Source organism: Falco peregrinus, chromosome 3 (assembly GCF_023634155.1).
Source record: "Falco peregrinus isolate bFalPer1 chromosome 3, bFalPer1.pri, whole genome shotgun sequence".
Taxonomy (NCBI): domain Eukaryota; kingdom Metazoa; phylum Chordata; class Aves; order Falconiformes; family Falconidae; genus Falco; species Falco peregrinus.
The window spans coordinates 45,787,190-45,812,381 of record NC_073723.1 but is presented as its reverse complement, the minus strand read 5'-3'; the positions used below and the strand labels follow the sequence as shown (position 1 = coordinate 45,812,381).

General features: G+C 38.2%; 1 protein-coding gene across 13 annotated transcripts in view; it reads right to left on the bottom strand.

Annotated features, from left to right (window-relative positions):
• Nucleotides 1-25,192, bottom strand: part of ASPH (aspartate beta-hydroxylase) — a 122,805-nt gene that overhangs the window by 17,870 nt on the left and 79,743 nt on the right. For 10 of the 13 annotated variants that reach the window (XM_055801074.1, XM_055801072.1, XM_055801071.1 and 7 more), the window contains 8 exons: nucleotides 23,951-24,101; nucleotides 22,787-22,923; nucleotides 17,207-17,305; nucleotides 16,578-16,667; nucleotides 12,650-12,787; nucleotides 6,049-6,184; nucleotides 5,105-5,196; nucleotides 852-985 (listed from right to left, as the gene is read on the bottom strand). In XM_055801074.1, the coding sequence (XP_055657049.1) occupies nucleotides 852-985; nucleotides 5,105-5,196; nucleotides 6,049-6,184; nucleotides 12,650-12,787; nucleotides 16,578-16,667; nucleotides 17,207-17,305; nucleotides 22,787-22,923; nucleotides 23,951-24,101 (977 nt within the window). Of the gene's footprint in view, nucleotides 1-851; nucleotides 986-5,104; nucleotides 5,197-6,048; nucleotides 6,185-12,641; nucleotides 12,788-16,577; nucleotides 16,668-17,206; nucleotides 17,306-22,786; nucleotides 22,924-23,950; nucleotides 24,102-25,192 lie in introns of those variants that run through there. The other 3 variants (XR_008746715.1, XM_055801073.1, XR_008746716.1) reach the window with 2 other exon arrangements.

The following is a 25,192-nucleotide window of genomic DNA, read 5'->3' as shown; positions in this document are numbered from 1 at the left end:
AAATATATACAGATATTAAGCATCATTAAAATTGCACCTAACTCTCAGAAAATTAAGTCTGTTAGCAAAAAAGCAATACAGTTAATACTATATATTTTTGTCTGTGTTTAATAATATAATGCAAAAACTTATCACATTTTCTTATATTTCCCAGAGGAGTGCATGCCCTGATAGTAAATGGATAAGCTATTGCATTTTATTTCATTTTTTGCACTGAGCAAACAGAGACAATACTGGTCTTCAAGTTAGCATAACTTTTCCCTAACGGGTAAGAATTCTTACTTAAAATGCACTTTGGAGAAATTTGCTACCTGTGTAACTCATTGGCCAAACACTTCATAGATGTCTTCATCTTGAAGTCAACTTCAACTGGAATATTTTAAACTGAATTATAACAATACCAGCTAGGAAGGAGGCTTCTGCCAGAAATACAAGAGTATTCTGTCACAGTGGTGAAAATGGAGGTACAGCTTAGTCTTGGCTTTTGCTGAATAAGCGACAAATTCTAAGTACCCCCAAAATCAAAACAAATAAAGGAACTTTTGGCAACTATAGTAGACTGGCCTAGTAAAAGTAAACACAAGAGACTCTGTGGACTAAACCCACTGTTATTTCTATGCCATTGCATAGAGGAGCAGCTTTGTCTCCAAAGAGTCTTCTGACACTGAGAAGTGGTATTTACATGTTTGTACCAAGAGTCAGAGTGCAAACTGCCTGTTCAACAAAATATTTGACACCTTCTGATCAGCAAAATACCCTATATATATTTTTTTTTTAATCACATGCAGTCCCACCCCTTTTTCAGCCTTGAGGAAGGTAGGAAAAGCAAAACCAAAAAAACCCGTCCATACCTGTTGTCTTGGGCACACCGAATTCTGCAGCCTTCCTTGGGTATCACCAAGCCCAAGTGCATCCTTAGCCGACAGTTGGTAGGCCCTGTGTGGGGCCAGACATGAGTCCCCGGGTGCATGATAGAATATTTGATCTGCAAGAAGAGAAAGGCAGGCCTTCAACACGTTCAGCTTCACAGCAAGAGGAGCTCAGAACTTCATTACGTCTCATCCTTGATGATGGGCCAAAAGTACAACATCACCTTTTGTTAAGAGTCTCAGCAACAACTGCTCTTTCTCATGCCCTAAAGGTGTTCAATGTTACAAAAACCATGCTGTGTAGTGTCTGTGCATCCAGGGGGGTGGCTGGGTGTAAAAAAGCATGTTTTTCATTTTGCTTAAAATAACCATACTTCAACCAAAAAAAAATTTCTCTCCTACCTACAACCAGAAAAAATATCTTCTTTCCTATGGAAAGACTTAAAGACAGTCTTATTATTTAAAAGGATGGGCTGCAGGAGACACAATGCCTGTGTCAGCCAGACTGACTGGCCCCTCTCAGATGACAACATGGCTGTGAAGGTCACAGTCAGCCTTGGCTGGAGCAACCATGAGCTGGTGGAGTTCAGGATCATGACAGGAAAGAGAAAGGGAAAAAGCAGGATTACTATCCATAACTTCAGGCGAGCAGACTTGGGCTTATTCAGGGAACTGCTAGGAAAAATCCCACAAGATACACTGCTGGAGAGAAGAGGGGTTGACGACAGCTGATTGGTTTTTAAGTATCATCTCATCCAAGCCCAAGAATGTTCATCCCCACGTGCAGGAAGCATCACAACCCAGACAAAACCAAAACACAACAAGGAAGTGTACAAGAGGTGGAAGCAGGGTCAGGTCACCCAGGAAGACTGCAAAGACATTCTGAGCATTCAGGGATGAGGTCAGGAAAGTCAGAGCTCTCCTGGTGTTGAATCTGGAGATGGAAGTGAAGGGTAACATCAAAGACGACAGCAGTAAAAGAAAGCCAAGGGAAAACATGGGCCTGCTGCTAAATGTGGCAGGAGATCTGACGACAGAGGACATGGAAAAGGCTGAGGCACTACATGCTGTCTTTGCCTCAATCTTTACTGGTATGACTGACTTTCAGGAATCCCAGGCACCTGAGACCAATGGAAAAGACTGGAGAAAAGATTACTCACCTTCTGTGGATAAGGATCAGGTTAGGGAACATTCAAAAAAACTCACCAAACTGGTCTATGGGTCTTGAGGGGATCCACATGTGAGTGAGGAGGGAGCTGGACAATGTTGTGAATCCATGCTCAATAATCTTTGAAAGGTCACGGCAACCAGCAGAGGTCCCTGAGGACTGGTAGAAAGCAAATGTTCCTATCTCCAAGAAGGGCAAGCAGAAGGATCGGAGGAATTATAGGCTAGCCAGCCTCATGATCCCTGGGAATGTGATGGAGCAAATAATCCTGGAAACCATTGCCAAACATGTGAAGGAAAAGAAGGTGACTGGAAGCAGTCAGCACGGATTTATGAAGGGGAAATTGTACTTTACCAGCTTTCTATGGTGAGATGTCTAGCTTGGTGGATGAGGGGAGATTAGTGGATATTGTTTATCTCAACTTCAGCACGGCTTTCAACACTGTCTGCCATTAAGATCCTCAGTGACAAACTGATGTAACAGAAACGAGGCAAGCTGGCAGTGGATTGAAAACTGGCACTTAAACCAGGCTCAAAGAATTGTGATCAGAGGCACAAAGTCCAGCTGGGGGCCAGCCATCAGAGGTGTACTCCAGGGCTCAATAGTGAGTTCAACACTGTTTAATAGCTTCACAAACGACTCAGATGATGGGACAGAATGCATCCCCTCAGCAAGTCCGCAGATAATAGAAAATCAGAGAGGCACAGCTGATACACTACATTTTTTTTACTGCCATTCATAAGGACCTTGGCAAGCTGGAGAAAAGTCCAAACAGGAATCTTATGATGTTCAACAGAGAGAAGTCCAAGTTCTGCACTGGGGAGGAATAACCCCATGTACCAACACAAGCTGATGGACAACTGTCTGGAAAGCAACTTCCCCGAAAAAGACTGTGGGGGTCCTCATAGACAACAATTTGAATGTGAGCCAGCAATGTGCCCTTGCAGCAAAGGCCAACAGCCCCAAAAGCTGCATTAAGGAGAGCTTTGGCAGCAGGTTGAGGGAGGTTATCCTTTCCCTCTATTCAGAGTAGGTGTTACCACTTTCTGAGGTTTCTGCTTACCAGCAGTTTCTTATGACAGCAAGTGATAAGCTCCAGTGGCCGTGGTGAACAGATGCTCCAACCCACCACCTCTGCTACACTGAGATGCGTTAACTTGATTGCCCTGTCAGACCCTACTGCAATGCAAATACCTGGCTACGCAGGATAGTTACTAATATCCCTGAGACACTATTTTTTTAAATGCTAATATACCAGCACTGCAGAATGATGACTGCAGTTTATGTCACCTGTCCACATAGATCAGTCTAGAAGTCTGTGAATTATACGTATGAACTGAACTCAAGCACTATATATAAGTAGTTCCAAACTACTAATGGGTTTAAAACTATGGTTTTAAAGTAAAACTCTGAAGGGTTAAGAAATGCCCAGGATTAAAACTACCTGTGCTACTTCTAGTTTACAGCTATTTTTAAGAAGAATGACGTTATTTTGAATAATATGATCACTTGCTATTATTCTACACAGTCTCGCAGCAGCACTGAGCAGATAGTTCACCATTTTACACTTTTTATCTTTGTCAGTCCCCGAGGTACCCAAAGCATCCAAACGGTCTATCTACCACAAAATTCCTAATTTCCTCATTGTGTTTGTTCCCATTGCTTCCACATGCTTCAGTACATGAATAGAGATTAGATAATGTTTTAAATTTAATTTTACCAGTAAGAATCTGAGGCACAGCTACCATAAGAACAAAATTGTCCTAGACATCCCCTAACATTGGATGTAAAACTTAAGATTTCTAGAGCACCTTTTTTCAGATTATTTTACATTTTATATGTTCAAAACACATGACTACAGCTATAGCTGTAAACACACAATGTTTCTGCAAACCATATTTTGGTGATAACACGTGGGGCACCAAAAAACAATGAGAAAAATAGTGACTCTTAAATAAGAGAATTTGCTCTCTGGGATAGATATTTTGTCTAAGGATGCCACAAAAAGCAGTTTTCTTGCTGTTAGCTGCACTGAGCATGATGACCTCTCTCATAAGTTATATTCACTACAACCAGCCTTTGCAACAAATCAATGGAACGGTAGCCTTGCTCATTCCCACAACATCAGCCATCTAGTGCACTTCTGCACATCAAAAGCAAGAGTCCGGTGAAAAAGCTGAACACCTGCTCTCAAGGCTCTGAATTAGGATTATGCTAGCACTGTGTTTTCCAACTTTTGCATCCCTAATTTTGCAATGTGAAGGTTATTCTCATGTAGTCATTACAGATAAAATACAACAGCTTGAAGAAAAATAAAAAGGCTAATGAAAAATTCTGTCCTACAGAATCACATGACATTTGTGTTGGGCCATTCACTCAGCTGCAAATGTATTGATCCATACCATATAAGTCCACTGCATGATTTAATGAGATTGATTTGCAGCCAAGTAGTCAGTGTAGACCAGGCACTTGAAACAAACTTTGTTGGCACCCAAGGCCACAGCTCATGGACTTTACCTTAGGAAAGAAGCATATGACAGCAGTACTGTTGCTTGGCTTCCATGAGGTGATTCTCCTTCCTTCTAAAGAAGCCAAACTGGGGTAGATGGGTGAAGTTTATCACAGTGAGAATGTGGCTCACTGAATTAGTCTTGAAAAATTAGATTTAGACCAGAAAAAAATATTTGAGGTTAGAAAGGATCTAATCCAACTGCCTACACAAAGCAGGGTTAGCTATGGGTCAGATCAGGTCACTTTGGGCTGAGGCTTAGTAAGTCATTATTTACTGGTTGACCCATGGCAAATAATTTACCTACCACGAGCTCCTAGGAAACACAAGGTAAAATGACTCAACTAAAAAGCCCGTAGAAAGGCTTCAGCTAACATATTTCACCTTGTATTTGCTGAAGGGCCATATTTTTACTGTTAACTTCATTGTGTGCTTGAGGTGTCGTTAAATATACCTGGTTTAACAAGAGCAAGGTCATGCATGCCTTTATACGCATTCCTCAAAATCACCTGCTCCCAGCATTAGGAATTTGCAAAACCGAAGAAATTTTCCAGATACCTGCCCTCTTCTGCAGCCAGTAGCTTCCGGGAATCTTTCCAATAAAGCACATGTTTTCGGAACACTTTTACAAGCGTTCTCATTCTTTCTTCCTAGTAAAAATGATGGATAGAGTATTGGTAAGAGCAATGAAAGAACATTTCCTTGTTCTCTGCTTTGCAGAAGAGCAACAAAACTGTCGAAGAGCTGACAATGAAAGACAGGTAAACATTATTACTCCCATTTTACAGATTGCGAAACAGCAGTACTAACATGCTGCAATATTAGAACAGCCTGCATATCTTTGCTTTTAAATTATTTGTGAAGACCAGGCTTCCTACCATTTTTTAAACATGATCCTAAAAGCATAAACATTAATGAGGCTGCACAGAAAAAAAAGATGAAAAATGCTACCAACATCATAGCATTTCAACGCCAGATTATATTTTGATATAAATTGCTTTTAGTGTTTTATTTTATAGTACTCTCTCATATGTAGAGTCTCATAAGAATATAAGGTTGTTCCAATAGTTGGGCCTCTCACTGCACAACTCAGGGACAGGGCATCAGGTTTATTAAAATCATATTCTTTTACTCATACCATTTCTGAATGAGAGATCTCACCTAGCTGACAACACAGTATCGAGGATGCACCTTCTCCCATCCTGCCTTTGCTCAGGCTGATCTGCACCACACATTACCGTGCAAACTGCTGGCAGCCTTGGCAGAAGGGGAGTATTACACTCAGGGGATTCTTAGAAGTGCTTGGGGACAACATGGTTTAGAATAAAGAACTCTTGCTCAGTGTCACTGGGGTCCCAGACACTATTTTATTAGTTCCCTTCTTCTCCAGATTCAGCAATTACAAAAACAGTTCTGAAAACTACCTGTGTTGCTACTCCTTATTCCACTATACTAATCTGAAAAAGTGAAATTGGGGAAAGAAGAAATATAAAATGTTTTACCTTGTTGCCATAAAGTAAACTGGCTCCAGTCTCCTTTTTCTCGTAGATTCTCATCTTCAGGCAGGAACAGGCTTCTTTTTTTATCCATCACAGCAAGCCCCTCATCCCGAATGAGCTTCCAGTTTTTTTCTAAGGACTGTTGCAAGAGTCATGTTACTGCACTGAGAATTTACTGTGTTTGCCTTTAGTACCATTTTTATTTTTCCCTGCCATTTTTTTTTAATCTAAAAGCACTAAAAAAGCGTTCATCATCATTATCAAGTTTCTTTGTATTTAATTCCCTTCTGACAAGTTAAGGCAGGAAAAACAACTTTCACAGTATTCCTCAGATTCAATTACGCTGGGCTTGTAAGATTTCAATAATCCCCAGACTCTTGCAGACTAGGTCTAACTTTGACTTGCTTTTTTATTAGCCTAAGGGCTCTTTAACAGATCATTTTATATTGCAAGCTAAGAAGCATATTGATCTTCTTAAACAGTGCACATGTTACCTGGAAGCACTCCTGCAACTAGAAAACCACTTCTATAACCTGAACTCCAGGTACTGGCAGAACATTAAAGTTCAAATAGGACAAATGTAAACACAACACTTAAGTTGGAAGTTATGATTTAAACCTTCAAAAAGGTTTGCAGAGATTCACTTACACATGCTGATGCTATTGAAAAAGATCAAATATGACTCGAAATGCCAGGTGATGATTTATGGACACAACCATTAACAATGTGTAAACTGCCTTAAAATTCATACATACCAAAACCACAGAACAGTAGAATTAAAATTTCTGTTCTCTGCTGCCTTAGGACATCTATTTTTAAAAATCAGGTAGATTATAAAACCTTGTATACTACCAATAGTAAGTCAATTTTATGTTATAGCAATACAAAGGGAAATCCCCACAGTGTAACAATGGATCTGGATAAAGTAACTTCCATTTCCCAGTCACCTACTTTGTTCACTAAACCTTATTTTGGGTGAATAGTTTTCATTTTTCTTTTGTGCTCTTGAACAAAGCATTTCTATAAGACATTTTCAATCAATTTCACACTGAATTTAGGCTAAGGTGTGTTCCCGCACTACCTCTTTACATGATGCATAAAGCTGAATAAAAGTCAAAAGTCTGCATGACACTGATCAGACTACATGGTATAACGGCCCTTTTTTAGCTTTAAAACTCTGTATGCTTATTAGCTTTCCCACTTAAATTAAGCAGTTGCATTTTCTACTTGAGTTTTTTCACTTAGAAGACAAGCTGATCCCACAAAATAGGCTGTACATTGATATATCATCAAAGGCTCAGCAAAGCAAGCCATGGCTAGAACATGCTGTCTATAATACAGCTACTTTCTACCACTAGAACATTTTTAGGTAGGCTAAGACCTATGAAAATTAGGATTGCATTTCTGTTATTACGGTAAACTTTTCTTCTTCCCAGCAAATTGTTTTCCCTCTCATCCAACAGTAAAGGGGAAGAACACTTATTTTTCCTGGTGCATTCACCTTATTCTTTCCCACTGGTGGGTTCCCATAAGACTCATTTAATGGTTAACATTAAGTAGAAATGTCCTTTTAGAGTATTTTTGGAAAATTGACTTCCAAAATGCAGGGTATAAAAAAGATTGAAAATTTCCACCTAATTGGTGGAATATGGAAAAGATGAATATGGGAACAGTGCTGGTACTGATTCAGTGCTACCATATCTACAAAAGGCAATACCAGCTTGAGTACCTCATTTGGCAGTGGCTGGAGAAGAGAAAGAAAAAGTTAAACTCTGTTTACACCAGCCTCAATTTAAATTGATACAGATCAACAAGACTGGAAAACTTTGAAAGATATTACAAGTGATTCTCTGTTTCCTCAAACTCCTCATACTCCCTCATCTGTAAAAAGGTAAGAGGGAACATTCACCCAGAGAAGGTGATGAATGATGAGCATTGGTTGTCCAAGGAGTTGCAGGCAACAGCAGCTTTGTCACCTCTATCCCCTTCACAAACACCACTGGCTGAAAGTTAACCTGCAAAGACGGGTGTTTGTCCTTGCCTTTTAAGGCTCCTTCCCGAACATGTTGGATACAAAGTGATTTGAATAATATAATTGATTTTGAACTAGCTCCTCAATGGTTTTAGACATAACTTGCCCTAAAATCAATAGTGTCTCTACTTCTGAAAACCTGGACCCCACCTATGAAACACACTGAGGGTGCTTTACTATGAGTAATAGCTAAGTCCTAAGCAGGAATGAAGTGGGGAGTTCAAACACAGCTCAGCCGTGATCTCCCTGATTTTACAGACTCTTAGACCTTGCACGGTAAGAATGCAAAACACCATCAAAACACAAAGTCCAGGACTTGGACTTACGACACTTGATCCAAGAGCTGTTACCTACAGAAAAAAGTTAAATATGCTTACTCTCCATGATATGTTGGGATTAAAGTCTCAGGTTAGAGCAACAAATTCATATTATATTTGGTCCAATATCCTGATTTCAAGTGAAGAATCAGGTGGCGACCGGCATTGAGAGCATATGTACTTGTTTCCTAGCAGCTGATTCCCTTAACTCCCCACATGGCTTTTTAAATAGAGTTCCTAACAATAATGGAAGTTTACAGTTGCTTTACATCTGGCGATAGCGTAGATTTTATTGGCAAAGACATTACTGTATTTAAATAGGGATTTCTTAGTATTGGTTTATTTTTCTGTGTGACTATTATATTAAAAGAATCCTTACTGTGTGCTGTCAAACCCTTCCAATGCATGGTCATAAATGAAACAGGCAGAGATTAAGAGGTTACTACCCCTCACATGAAGCATAATTACTGACCACACGTCCATTTTAATTCACTGGACTGTAAAATAAAATCAAGGCGAAGACTTTAATCTATTTCACTTTCTTACTGAAACAGAGTAGGAAAGTATTCGTGATCAGTTACTATGTCTTTGCTGGGGAACGCTGATGACCTCCAAAGTAAGGGGCAGTATTTTCAAACCCTTCAGAATAGATTCCTTGTACCCATTCGGTCACTCACGGTGCTTAAACGTCAGCACTTTATACAATATCTCTTCTCTTTTCAACACAAGGCTTCTCTTAAAGCATCCAGCCACACTTTAAATGCACACTTCGATTTAATTTCTCCATTAAATATGAATGTTTAGCTATTATTAGCTAAAGCATTAAGCTCCAGCTGTCACTCTACAGAAAATGTTACGGACATGTGCTGTTGCCAGTACTTTCATTCTCTTCCTGTGCTTTTGTTGCCGCACTTGAAACATTTAATTAATAAAATCTAGGCCATCAGAGAAAACTGACAATACAAGATCTACTTTAATCAATCAGCTATTCACTGTAGTACATTATTGGCAAAGCATCCTCTGGGTCTTTTCTAAATGTCAAAGGATGCAACGTGAGGAAAGGACAAAGTTACCTAGGTCATTACCTGTGTATTTTCAGACTGGTGAAAAGTCTGTAGGATCCAACAGCATTGTACCTCTTTTTACTATTTTTTAAAACGAGCACCAGAATAGAAGAATAATGCCATACTGAGGTTCTACAAAAAGTACCAGAGAATGATGCAATGACTCAGTAAGACTGACTGAGGAAAGCTAATCGTCTCAAGGGAAGAGAACAGGTTTTCAAAGATAAAAGTAAGGTTTCCTTTTAGCTGAGCTCAAACAGTTTCTTGAATCTCCAAAGCCCTGAAATACTGTAGATCAGAAACATTACCAGAACATTTCTACATGAATCACTTGACACACCCTTCCTAATCTAAAGGCTTGTATTTTCTGCTCCCTGAGAAATCAGTTACCCCTCCATATTCTTTCAAGGAAACTAAAAAAAGCTTAAGCCATAACGGGCACAGCTGGACAGACAGATGCAAAAATCCCTTCCCTTCAGCATGGTACAGCTAACCAAGATTTACCCCGTCATACACATTCTAAATGTTATTGAGATATTCTCAGTTCTCCTCTCCCTGTGCACCACCAACAATACCCTCCCGAAAAAAACCCAGCCATCCCCAAATCCTCAAAACCCTCTTCCTTTAAGACATCCAAGCAAGTAGATGATAGTGAAGTAAATAAAGTATGAGATTTTCTTCTTTAATCTTACCCATCAGGCAGTTAAACTTCAGGCCTAAATTAGTTGTCTAGGCTTCATTTTTTTGTAAAGCAGTAGGAAAGCCAACACCAGAAAGGTAGACACGCCATCAATAGTTATTTAACATAGGAAAAAATTAATCATCCTCTGAAAATACTTCTTTTTTGACCTATAAACTAGACCGCTAGCATGGACGATATATGCCTTGCGGCTGCATGACTACAGTTGGGTGAGCTGAATGCCCTTCACAAGGAATTTATTAACCTGAGAATACTGAAACAAGACAATCTTTTCTTCAAGATTTCTATGGAAAAAGCAAAACACCATCAAAATTCACATCTCCAACTCTAGTCCCAAGAAATAGCATGACCTTTTAAAACACAGTCAAGCCAGGTCTGTGCTGCAAGATGCTACTGACCACAGCTGCACTGGTTAATAAAATGAACCAAAGAGAAGTGCCAGAGAATCTGGCTTTAGTACTGCCTCAGTTAGCACTGTTAAGCTACTAAGATATTGAAAATAGTTTGTTCACATTTAACAACAAACAGTGAAACACGGGGAGAGAGGGTCAGGGCCTCCAGTGCCTCATACAGCAGCTTCCCATGTCAAATTCTATCACCGGGATTTGGTATTATTTCCCACACATCCCACACAGGTGTAAGAGGAATGTAATGAGATAAAGCAGTAAGAAATAACTGCTGATTGGTTTTTGCTCTTGGAATGCGGAAATAATATTTTTTTAATTAAAACAGGTACGTAAGTTGCAATATTCACAAATTAATAAAAAATGTCTTCAACAATTTTTTCCCCACTTCCTGGAGAATGCTATTTCAAATTTTGTTTGCATCATCATATGTTTATTAGACTCAAACCTGCTTTCTTTCATAACTTCAAGCAGTTTCTTGAGTTATGGACAAAACACAATAATACAAATCCTTATCCTGATGCATTAAACTCATATTTTGCATTCGTACTTGCAATTGTGAATGTAAATCTTACCACCCCCAAATTATGACACCTATGTAAATAAAATAGAAGCCACAATTTAGGCCCGAATCAATGACATATTGCTAATGAAACAGATACACAATGTACTACAAAATTATTGGATTGAAGAGGTGTGACTGGATTACGGAGGTAGTTGTGCTGTGGAGGTCAGGGGTGAATTTCTATTCTTGTTGATCTTCTGAATGGCTCTTCTAGAAGCCATGCAGCATTCTGATCCAAAGCAAGACCTCCATACATGGTCTGATCCAGCTGAGGAAAAATCACTTCAAGGTGGAGCCCTGGCCATTTTATAACAGGGAACCAAATTTTTTCACCCGTCAAAGCTGACTTGTCTCCTCATGCTCAGGGCGAAGGGAACATTACCTTCCGTGACGTAGGAATATGAATGGTTTACAGGCAAGAGACTGTAAAACATCACTGCAGATAGCTCTAAAACATCAATAAAATCATATCTGTTCTTTCCTTTTTGTTCGGTAAAAGTATGATAAGAAGTTTCTCCATCTGTTTTATGGCAGGAAGGCTCTATTCCTACACATACCTCAGGAACGAGTTGAATTTGTGCACATTTCAGATCTTCCCAAACCCTAGTCCATAAAGCTAATTGCTTTTCTGTGTGACTGATATTACACTGGACAATCACACTTCAGTCCAGATTTCCTAGTCTTATTTATGCTGCCATCAAAACCTTAACAAAGGGTAATCTTCCCTTTTAAATTTTTTTTCTTTCCCTTTTTTTTTTTTTTTTAAATAAAATCATCCTTTCATAGTAAGTTTCTTAACATGTATGTAACTAAGCATAAAGAAATCACCATTCTGAAAGAAGCTGTCTCTTGCAAATAAACATTTCTGGCTTTAAACTGTTTCTGTAGAATAATTTTGCTAAACCACATACCAATAATTAAATCATACAGGGAAAAAAGGTTCTGCTCTCCTTTTTTGTTTTTATTTTTTCAGGAATTAAAATTAAATAATAAAAATCATGCCATTTTGGAAACACAAATTATTATTATGAATAATAACCAGAATTCTTGCCTTGCATTAAATAATAAAAAAAAAACTTTAAACAACTTGAATTCTATGTTCACTTTTTTAAAATCCATCACTGGGAATCTATACTTGTTTCTCTTATACAATTAAAAGCTTCCAAAGACGTCATTAAATATTACACCAGGTATGAAGGACAGCCTTTCCTTCACCAATTAAAAATTCAGAATGGGTGTCCCGGACATTACCAAAGTTTACTGTCATTATGCACTTGAGACATTACAGTTGTCTGCCATGTAAAATTTGTATTTATTAATAATTTCAGCCATCCTTGTCCTCATTCTCAATTTTGAAAATGCCTGGGCTTATTTTACAGTATCTTCGGCTCAGCTGGAGACTGGTGTCTAGTACTCCTAGGCAATAATTCAGACCTCATAGATAAGGATTTTATCTGCTTAATATCTTAAATTATAGCTGTTGTAAAAATAAAAATCAAAGTACAGAAACAAACTGCCTTACCTTCACCAGTTCTGTATAACCAGTCTCCCTTGCTGTCCACCACGGCTGAGCTTTCAGTCCCTTGACATTGTAGAGGGAACGCTGCCAAACCGATGCAAAGTGACCTCTTTGGTATCCAAGTTCATACCATTTGTATGCCTAAAAGATTGCAGTTGTTAACAACCAAATCTGTATCAACCAAGCTCCCACAGAAAAAAAGTAACATGCTTTTTTGGTAAGACAACAGACTGTCTCTTTGGATGCTGGGGCTGTTCTTCCAATGTAATGTAGTAACAAACAGTTTAAAGGAACAAAAAAACCCCAACAAACAAACAACCCCCCCCCCCCAAAAAATACTGACAATCCCAAAATAGATCAGTTGGCCAAGACTCTCCAATCCAGCATTAGCAAAATAGAATAATCTCACAATCATTCACACCAAACATGGGTCAGTAATGTGGGCGCTGTCCTTGGACTTAGGAGATCCAACTGTTTCTTGTCTTGGACACCCTCGTCTTCTGTTTCAGTCCTCTACCTATGAATTAAACATGACTGCCTTCTGTTGCCAGTGGAGATGCTGTGATGATGAAAACACTGCTGACTGTGGGTCTAAATTGTTACTTCTTCATCTAATACATACATGTATTGAGTTTCTTCAAATATTTGTGGCCACACCAGACCTGATCACGTGGTAGAAACATATCGAGGTTAATACTAGACCTTTGCTTGTCTTACTCTCCCTTTGCACAACTTGCTTTATTCCTGTACAGCAGCAAAACAAAGGCACCAATCCCTGCCTTGAACAAAAACTGTCCAAACCCTTCTTTACTCGGGTCATGCAGAGTCCCTCTCTAGCTATCAGCGCTTGAAATTCACTCCCTCCCAAGCCTGCAATCCATCTGATTCACTTTCACTTAAGTGTCACTCATCCAGACTTCAACCATGTTCTCACACTCCTCCACCTGACCCAATATTGACTCTTACCTCACTGTACATAAAATAGCTTAGAATTTCACCTTTGTGCTTCCACTTAACATTACTCCCCCCACACCTTACCACTGGCTGCCTTCCCTGGCTGTGCCCACCCCCTTGCCAAGTCCTGCTCAAAAAAACCAAACCTTCCACTTTTCTTTCCAGCAGGAGTATGGAATATCTGGATAAGATGAACACTGCCCAGTAGCATTCTGGTATGGTACTTTCCCTGCAGGACTAACTATTTAAATTGTTATTTGTTTTTCAAAAAGAGTCATTTTAACTCATGAGCATATGACAGTTGTCCATCAGTCTGCCCACACGCGACATGAAGGCTAAACCAAAAGACTTATTGAGACAAAACCAACAGTACTAACTCTTAAGCTAAAGAAGACTCATTTTATGTATGGGGTCTAACGGAAAGAAAAAACACACAATTAAACAAACACATCTCTAGGACAAGAATTCAACAGCCGACCATATATGAGCTTTCACCTTCTTTCCCTAGAAAAGCCCTGTAAAATCGTGTATGGGTCAAAAAAAAAAAAAAAAAAAAAAAAAGTATTTATATATTAGCTTTGGGTAATACACAGTGTATCTTTACATTCTGATGTTATCTTGGTTAGGTCTCTAAAATGGAAGCATTACAATTTATAACATCTGTCCCCCAAGATGTAAGTTGTAATAGCAGTGGGATATCAATAGCTTGGTCATGCTGACTGCCTGCATTCATTTGCAACGTCTGGAGTTAGCCCAGGTGATCAAGGGGATGAATGACTTGTTTCAGCCAGTGACTGATGAGTGTGAATGTTGCTGTTCTTTAAGATCTGTCAGCTATAATCACGATGTATAATACTGTTAATGCTTATCTATTAGAAGAATTGTGCTATGAGGTTGTCTTTGACAGAGCGGAGCAGGGTTAGGGTGCCTCGCTCATCCTTTCCAGTTCTGAGTTTCCATGACAAACCTTTCTTTTTAACATGCAGAACTTGGCAGTGGAAAGACCAAATAATAACCACTATATTATTCAGAAGATCTACAACAGTGTATCCTCTTTTCCAGGAAAGAAATTGTTTGAGATTAATTCAGTTTATACATTCTGTGTGAAGAGCAATTTGTTCTACAATACCTTCCAGTTTTAATTTGTCTTTTTTAAGTCTATTTGTCATTGTATCAAATTATTGTTGGAAAGGGCATACTCAACACTGTTCACCTAACGCTTACCGCACCACGTTCATAATTCCTAATTTAGCTCTAATAGATGAATATCTACCTTCAACAAACTTTCAGTGACAGCAATTTCACATGTTCCTTAAATATTGATCGGTTTCCTTGATTAAATCTTGAAGTTCAGCAAGTCTGGCAAGGGCAGCGAGAAAAATTCAGCTTAACATTGGACTTTCCACTGCTAAATTTAAGTCTCCTCTATCCCAAGAAGTTCATTTGTCATTGATTAAAACTTTTTCTACAGCAGATTTGACCATTAATTCCATAAACATTAACACATAATTATCCTGGGGATTGGGATGATGTACGTTAATTACATCTGTGCGGTATCTTTAGTCAAACATTGTAATGAAGATGCTCTAGGCTCCACCATTCAACCCAGAATATCCCACAGAAGCATACAGGGATTTCCTTTTTGGTTTTCTGTTGAGAGAAGGACAGAGAGTAAGACAGAAAAAGAGAGTAGAAGAACATTCTGAGTGTGTATATGCACATGTGTGCATGTGTTTAAGTGTAAAATGAGGCCAACTAATTCTTACTTGTAAATGAACTTCTAGGTTAAAAAAAAACCTCATTGGAAGGATATTTCAGAGAAGGCAATCTAACTTAAAAAAATTCAGGTATTATTACATTTCAATGTTCTAGATCTACCACATGTATAAAGTATTTTAATAAAAGTTCCATGATTTATAAAAAATAAAGCTAACCTGATGAATTAGGCTTGAGAAAGATCGCACAGATAGGCTTCATTATAGTCCACCTGCCTACAGATCATATTGGAGAACCGCCTACTGACTGGGCCAAGATACTCAAGAGGTCAGCATTCTTTATAGTATTTTTGGTACAAATATTTCAGACATATTACTAGATAACTAATTAAAAAACAGGGACTTAGTGATTTTGATAGCTATTTCCATTATGCTTTTTTATTCTTATTCTTTTCACATTTCCTACCTAGGAAGTTGCATGGGGTTTTTTGTTGTTGTTTTTAAATTCACGCCCTTAGTAAAATTCATTACTAGTAAGTATCCAACAAAAGCCCTTTTCTCCCCCCTACCATAACAGTAGTGTTAATTCATGCTTTTAAATGAAATTTTGTTTTAAATTAAAAAATTAGAAACACTTATGGCTTCCAGTGGCATATGATTATGTTTGCTGGGCACACAACAGATTTGTTGCACAAATTTCTTCTTTTCTGATCTGTTTGCTAATTATTGAACAAATACCATAAAACAGGTCACACATTCAGTCCCTTCATGGTCCATGGTCTTCTTTTATCAGATACTCATTGGTGCTTAAGGTCACTTTGGGAAAGAAGGTAGGTTTACAAAACACAATTACACCAGAGCTACGAGAGAACTTTTATACAGTGATATGCATGTAACTGTTGTTGGGGTTTTTTTAACTCTGGATAAAACCTTTGTTGCAAGTGGTAGAAGCATAAAACAGACTCTAAAAACACCTTCATTGAATTTTTGAAAAAATTTTGATCCCTTGGCTCCAATTGCCCCATGCAAGCTTCAAATATTTAGCTCAGTTCTAAAGCAAGGGATGCTAAGAAATTGTATTGCCATCCAATGGCAGATTTTTTTTGCTGTTGCTCATCTTGACCTCTACACACATATGCTGGATTGTTGTTGCAATGGAACTACTCATGTTTTCCACACTCTGCCTATCATTAAAGGTTTTTCTGGATTTTGCAGTCTTTCAGAGGTTTAGACTTTAAAGCAAGAACATATTAAATGCATACGTCTTTGTCTCCCATTCTCTGCAAGGCATCACCCAGATGAAAATAAAAGCGTCCATCATTTGTGCCAGGGTCACCAGACTCAAGTCCTTCCTTAAAAAAAAGCCAAATAAATAAAAATACAATACTTCAGTAAAAAAAAACATTAAGAAGTGTTATCAGTTTTCCAAATCCCATGGCCTCTCCCCTCAGATCCCCCAAGAGAGAGGTGTATTCAGAAATGGACATTTGCCCCTGACCCTATAAATACATACACAAGCATTTTAGAAAGCTGGATGAAGGTTTTATTTTGTGGTATTTTCTCCCCAAACACTCAGAAGTATACACAAGCCCTCTTTGGATCTTTCAAGAACTTTAAGTTTGCACATACTGCCAACCTCAAAACAATTTGAGTCTCACAGCCGTGTACTTAGGGTAACCACTAATAAAACAAATACTTCGATGTTTAAGAATTGATGAGCCTCAACGCATAAGTTTATTCCAGTTCATAGGCAGTGATATAGCAATATAATCAAACAAGTAGCTTAAACTGTGACTTGTAATTAGTATGCTTTTAGCTTGACACATTTTATATATTCCAATTCTATTTTTTACTGGTAAAACATTTACTGTGGGTAAGAAAAGAAAAATACCTTTAGGTAGGGTATGCTCTCTGCTATCTTGTTTTCTGCCTTCAGGATGAAGCCATAATGTACTTTGGCAAAGCCATCATTTGGAGCCAGGCTTAGAACCTGTTTGAAAGCAAATTAATTAAGTATGCACATATGGATTATGCAAATTAATAAACCTGTGCACATATTACTGTTTAGTGATGCAATGAGATTTTCTTCCATCACCGACTCAGATAAATACTTGGCTGTACTTTCTTTTTCCTATTCACTTTTGGACTTCTCCAGAAAAGCCTATTACAAGCCAAACTCCAAAGTCTCAGAAGTAAAATTATTCCAACCAAATTATCTTTTTTTCCCCTTCTCTTTTCTCTCTTTAAATTACTTTATTTTTCAGTTGTCTGTGCTTCTCCACCCTCTCTCTTGAGGTACAGCATGCTACATTACAGAATTAACATCATTCATTAACAAAAGTTACCTATCCCAGGTTTGACTAATCTGAAGGAAAGAAGCTGCTCTTGAAAAAGTCTACAGCACAGTCAGGGGAAGCATCGTGTAGAAATATACCTGAAATAGTTTAAAATTAGATAGGTTTCTACTCGTGGCAAACTAGTCTTAGAAAGAGAAAATATACTCTCCTGCAAAACATAGTGACCGCAATTTAGAAAGATGCTGTAAAATAAAGCCTGCATCATGCAATGGGACTGTGCAAACCCTGAAACACAAAGGGCACTTGCAGCACAATGGTAAACTGGAGTGCTCTCTGGAAGAGCTTTCCAGGCCAGGAGAAAGAAGGTAATGCAAGGTCTAATGCAGTAGTGATTCAACGTGCTTTCACACTAGAAGGTGTGATGGATAAATTATTCTTTTATAGTTGAACACTGCACTCTTTGACCCAGACCAAGTGTGCTAAATTATGCTAAAAGATTTTATATCCTGAACAAGATTCAAATAATGTACTCAGTGATAACGTGATAACCTAGCTTAATTTTGCCAGAATGGAAAACTCAGACAAATATCCAGAAGTGCGGGACTGTGCAAGAGAAAGATTTGTGAGTACAGGGACAGCTGTAGGAAAGGATCAGTGTATGGGGGAGTGTTCCGGGGAAAGGAGGTGTGAAGGTGGCTGGCGTGAGTTCTGAAACATATAACCCCAACATTACTGAGACAACTTAAGTGCATTTGTTCTGCCTCAGCCAAGGGGGACATTAGAGAATGTCTGGATCTACTTTCCACCTCCATGCTTCTATGATGTATATACTCAGTATCGTTTGTAGCTGTATATGATACCAATCACAGTCTAGTTAATCTTGTTACACCTCTTCTCTCCCCACAGCAAGGGTGGACGGTCCTATCGGGAGAGAACCCCTGTCTGTGAGGATGGTCACGGGAGCCTGGCAGTCAGTGCACTACAGAGGCTGATACCTGCTGAATGCCTAGCGCAGCCGCTAAGTACAAAACAATGGACAGATGAGCAACTTCTCTTGTCTAAATCCATTTCTGAAGCCACTAGGCTTATGCCATGGATAAAATGTCTGCATACATTATAGCCACTTCCCTCTGCCTTTTCCAGTCACTGTCTAACCTAATTTTTCAATCAAAATAATTACAAGCAAAACCATAACAAGTTCTCTGGGCCAATTTCTCTGCCTTTTCAAACCTCATTATGTACAAACCACACCTAAGCAAAACCAAAATCAGTGCAATGTGGGCATAAAATGAGTGAGTTAAAAATATCAGTATTTCACTTCTTTTTGCAGAAAAGAGCTACTATGAAGGAAGAGTCAGTTTGAGATCCAGTGTGAAGTCCATAATATGACATACTATTAGCACAAAGTGAACCTGGCAAGTCATAGTGAAGATGAGCTTAATGCCCAGTATAAGAACACACTACCACCTTATGCATCTTACATGCCTTTTAACTATAGCATTCTGTGTATAATTATTTTGAACCAAGAATCTGTACCTGCAGGGTGAAATAAAATGACTGACAGAAATATTTATTAGCCATATAATTTCATTACTGCTCCTTTAACTATAGGATAAAGCTATCTGATTAATTAAGACAGAATAGAATTTTCTGTATTATGGTTCATTTAAACTATGCCGAGTTGCATTAAGACATGATCTACATTCAGAGCCCCTAAAGAGAAGTGAAGAGATACAATCAGCAGAAATTACACTGGAAGTATTTAATGTAAATTGTATTATGCTGTTGCTGTTGCTGCATGCAATATTAATTATGTTTAGAAATAAGTTTTACTAAACTGCTCATAGTCCATTAAATATTAATCATGAATATAGAAATTAACCTCTGGGGCTATCAATGGCTAATTAGCCAGGGAAGAGTACTGTGTTAATGTGGATATTCTGCTTTTGGTACCTGAGATAGCTTAGAGCTGGCTTATGTGTGTCTGCATAATGCACTGAGCCACGCAGACATGCCTCAGCATGGCAGGCAGAAAAAGTGCTATTAGCAGAGTAACCGGTCTTATTAAGTTCCCTCCCCCTGTATCTTACCATAATCTGTAGATCTTTGAAAACAAAAATAGCTCTAAATTCTGCTAGGACTACTTTTAATGTTACGTTTTTGTGTCCCTAAGTGTAATGTTCAAAAGCAAATGCTTTAATATTAGCAGCAAAACTGAAACCCTCTCCAGTTGAACACCATTTTCCATCTGTGGTTCAGCATAAATTCTGGCAAATGCATAACAGGAAAGTGTATTTCATGCTGGTTAGACTATACTACACTACAGCTGTAATTACAAAACTCTCTTGATCGGAAGTTCAGTGTTTATACACATTGCTTCTGTAGCTAAAAGAAGGAACATATCCTATTTAAGACTTACAAAATAAAAATGTGACTAACACTTCAACAGCTGCTAAGACAGAATAAACTTGGACTGGAAAATAATAATTGAATGAAAAATAAATAAACTAGCTATTAAATGTAAAGCAGGAAGATTTAATTCACTACGATTCCTTGGGCATCTATTCAGTTCTTGGAGATGATGCAAGGTAGTCAGTCTGGTCTGAAATGGTACAGACATTAATCCCAATGTAGGGGACAGTGTCTGTGAAGGGTCCAGCTGGTTCCATGTGCTCAACACAGACTGATAACACTAACGTAAGATCAAAATGTTACAGCAGGAAGCAAAGAAGGACATGGGTACCTTTGCCCAAGAGTCTAGCAGATTCCCAGGAAATGGGAAATTTGGAGTCCAGATTCTCCTATACAGGAGTGTTCAACTGCTTGGGAACTTGCCTGAGGAGCAGAAACAAGTACCACGTACACAAGAAATTAGACAACCATGAAGAAAAGAATGGGAACTAAGGGGAGTCAGCAAAAAGCGGAGCCTGTAGTCAAACAAGGGAAATGTTCTCTTGGGGATGCGTCCTGCCCTCTGCTCTCCCTTCCTAGGTATCCATGCCTTCTGCATTAAAGAACCCTTGAATAAAATGTATGAACATCCTTACAGTGGGAACCTGAACCCAAGATTCAAAAATACTGGAGGCATCTACTGTGCAGCACTGAGTTCACACTCTGTCTGTGTTCCCTCATATTTTTCTATAAAATGACTGATTTGTGCTACACTAGTGAGAAAGATTTGATCCCACTACAGAAGTTTCCCAGGCTTTTCAAAAATCATGGGAAGAGGAAGATGTCTTCTGCAGGCCCACAGAACCACTCTTCATGGTTTGGCCCCTCTCTTTATTGACTACGCACAGAACCTCAGCACCTATGATAGGAACTCCAAACCATATGCCAATCACTTTTTAAATATGCATTGCAACAGATGAGCGAAGCCCTCTAGAGCAGACCATATGGCCCCTAAGCAATCTGCCCAAAATCATGTAAGCAGCCTTCAGTATACAAAGAATAAAAGCAGGTACACATGAGATTCTCCCTGTTTCTTTGGCTAAGTTTCCTTTCTTAAAATTCTTCATGTAAATTTATCCTGAATTACAACAAAGAGAAAAAAAAAATCACATTGCTGTGTTGCAATTCAGCCTGAGGACTAGCCAGAAATTGGACAAAACCAACACGATTTTTAAAAAGAATAAATCTAATTCCTTTTAAAAGGTATTTATTTGTTGCTCTTTTACAAGGACAGAACATCACTATGATCTTTTCTATTTCAGTGGTTAGCGAACTGCAAAACAGAGTAATTACACTGGATAAAGTCTATGGAAGCATGGAAAATAATATATTAAAACCAGGCCAGATCTTATTTTGTGTATCTGTTCTTAATCAGAGCATTATACACTTCTGAAGTATATGAAACTCAATATCAAAGGAATTATATAACAAACTCATTACCTTCTTCCATTTATAAGAAGTCCTGTGATTACTGATACTGAGAAATTCTAACAACTATATTGTTTGCAGCAAAATACTGAAAAATTGCAAAGGAAAATCTTGCCCAAAAGGAGTATGCTTTTGAGTTCCTTGCAGCCTGAGAAGCATGTTTGGTTAATATATTCTATCTTTAAAAGCTGATGTTTCCAATCCTCTGAGAAATTCTGTAGGCAGGCCAAAAATTATCAAACAGAAATGTTTTATGGAGGGACCTACAAAGTAGCCAAAGTAGCAAAGCAAACACGATTCTCACAATATCTGACTACCAATGGAACTTGAGAGAAAAAAAAAGATGGTATTACAAGGGTTTGGCTCCTCCTTCTAACCATGCCGTTGAACATTCTCCTTCTCTTTGAGAAACGACCCGAGATGAAAATTCCCTCAGACTCCCAGATGTGGGCGATGGAAAACCGGGCCTTTATTCTCAGGAAACGGCACCAATCATGCTGACTCATCTTCAGTCTACATAACTACCCAATTACTGTACCACACCTGTAATTAACAAGCACTGCAACAAGTGGGCCAACATCAACATGATCATCTCTGAGCAGGTGCTGACAGCTTGTGCTCTACCAGTAGTGCCAAGCTCCACATCTGTCAGAATTTTCCAGATGTTAACAGGGTTTCTAGGTCACAGGAGCAGAGTGGTGATCCTTCCTGGCAGTGAAGTTTCCCCAGCCTGATAACCATAGTATTATATAGGAAGATAACTCCAATGAACAGTTCACACTACAAGCATCATGAAAGAAAAACAGAATTTAGGCTGCCTGTAAAAATCATGAAAAACCCAAGGTTAAATAGCTGTGTGAGTACGGAACTGCTTCATCACACAATTAGAGACAGTGTTGCTGTAAAGAAACAGGCTTATTTCTCCTCTCATTGTCTTGCGGAAAAGACATCTTTTTTTGTACTATAATGTAACTAGCATTACATCTATACGATTTGTCAATGTGTTCCAAACCTGGCTACCAGAAGGTGTAAGAAAACCAAATATTATTAAGCATATGAAAAACATCTGCATTTCTCTATGAGGAAAAACATTTAGTATGACAACATCATGAAACCTGAATTAAAATTGGAATATAATTAAGAACTGCACTAGAAAAAAAAAATCGTATCTATATTAACCCTTCATAACCCGACATGCAAAATGTTTAATAACTAACAAAGTTAAAAGCAAGCAATCTTTAGAATGAACATATGAATGCATATAGTTATTTTACTTGGCTGGAATGGAAACTCACCTCTTCGTATACTTTCTTGGCATTGCTGTTATCTCCTATCAAGAGGTAACCAACACCAAGGTCATTCTTGAATGAAGTATCACTGGGAAACAGCTGAACTAATTTCTGTAGAGTAACCAGGGAACCTCTCATGCGACCTAATTCGATGAAACAAGACTTAATTACATTATGAGTAACATTAACATGAGTAACACTAGTAAGATGCTTACACAACGTCAAAGAAAACCCAAATCAGAGCCAAGTGGTCCACTTTCATGAACTATCAAGAAGCAGGACTTGGACAAAAAAATGCGTGCAGACAGTACATTCAGCTGCTTGGTTGTCACCGGGGGTGCAGCCGTGCAAGGAAATTGCTGCGAACGCGTGTCATGCAGTGTTATGGTAGCCTCTAGTGGAGAACCCTTCGCAGTGTAGCAGAAACATTATTTAAGCTTCCGATACTCTCATCCACAAATGTCAAAAGTACTTAACAAAACTAGGCAAACATATCAAAATATCAAAACTTAGTCTTAATTGATGGAGTAATTAAATGCATTTCTAATGTTAGGCAACGGTGCTAGTATGTTTCCATTATGAAATTAATCATGCTTTATGTGCTTAAAATTAAGTATATTCCTTGACTTCCTGGATGAGGTCTTGCTGAGAAACAGCAAGGTCAAAACAAGTTGATACTAAAATCCTGCTCATGGGAACAGAACACTTTTCTCCACCAAAGTCGACTGTGCCTTATACTCATGAGCATTTCCCATCCATCACAGAACTGAGATCTAAACTTTCAGATGTTATCCCTGAGCTCAGTTCCATTCTTCTCTGTGTTTACTTAAAGTTTATTCTGGGTATGTTTACTTTGTGCATGCCATCAATTTCCTCATGATTTCCCTCAGCTTCAGTAGAAAAAGAACACTTTCTTCTTTCTCTGACAATAAAAATTTTTGACCACCTCCCATAGCTTCTCATAGCCCCCAGTGTGCTGTTGTCGACAGCCACTATTATCATACATGGAATTCAAAGAATTTTAAAATATTTTTTCAAAAGCAATTAAGAGATTGGGAACACAAGTCCTACCAAAAATTCAATAGAATCAGCACTTTTAATTCCTTAGCAATCTTTTGAAAGTCTTGCTCACACAACCTCCACAATTTTTACATCACCCTCAAATCTTACCAAGAAACTGCTGTCTGTCTGCTTCTCGTTTCAAGCTCAGTTTTATCAGATCTGAAGGGACATTTGGCAGACTAACCACCTCATCATAGGTGTTGATAGCTTTTTGCAGCATCTCATTACTTCTCATTTTCTCAGCTAAGTCATCTTCAGACTAGAAAGAATCACAAAACCATTACTAGAACACATATAATCCATTAGTCTTAAAAATAACTTTGTTTTCTTAAAAGGCAAACTGCAATTGTTAGAATACGGGAATAATTTAAGAATTATCTTCACTCTATGTAATTTTGGCATAACAATGAAACACTGATTTGGTTGTTCTTTATGGTAAGGCAGATTAGAATTACTGTTAATTCTTGTTTCCTGCCAACTGTCTGAAAGTATAAGCAGGAGAAGATTTTTATCTAAAACATACATTAGAACAGATTTCATTTGTAGAATTCATAATTTCTGCTTTGGAAAATAAATTAAACCATCTGTTTTAATAATACAGACAAAATGTAAATTGTTGCCTATGGTTTATTTGTATACCAAGCCTCACACTGGCAGCAACACACAGATCAAAACACACAATAAACAATTCTTTCTTATATTCTCGCACAAATTTATTCACACTCTTTCTTAGAAAGCTAATTAGGAATTGGCTTTACTCTTGCATATGTTGATAGAATATCTACCCTACGACTCCTGCAGAACTTAAAAGTTTGTTCATCAAGTTCAGGAACAAACCGAAGGATACGAGATCTCTACTGTAAAATTACAGCTTCAGTGAAGCTAATGGAAGTTACAGCAGATTTCACATGTGGTATGGAATTTTCATAATTTGTTTCCACAGCTGAAAAAAATAAGATTATATCTCAAATGCTGAACTTTTAAACCATTACTTTTAATTATTTATACCAACATGCATTTTCAGGCGTTTCATGCATTCTTCCCAGATACTTCTATTTTTATTGGCTTACGTTCTTTCTTAAGTCAATTAGCAGAGTGAGGTGTAGATGCATTGCAAGCACTGCAGGTGCAGCAGCTCTTATTGATCTATATAAACTCACTGCTGTATCAATCACACACATTAAATGAAACTGCTTCAACTGTGTTAGGTGTATATGTTGTAGTAAGTATCTGGAATCGTTTTGCACTAGTCCTTTACCTTTTTCCTTGAGCTACTTTGAATTTGAGTATGGGAAATACTAAACAATATGGTTATTCAGCCAAACAGCTGATCAGACAGCTTTCAAAGGT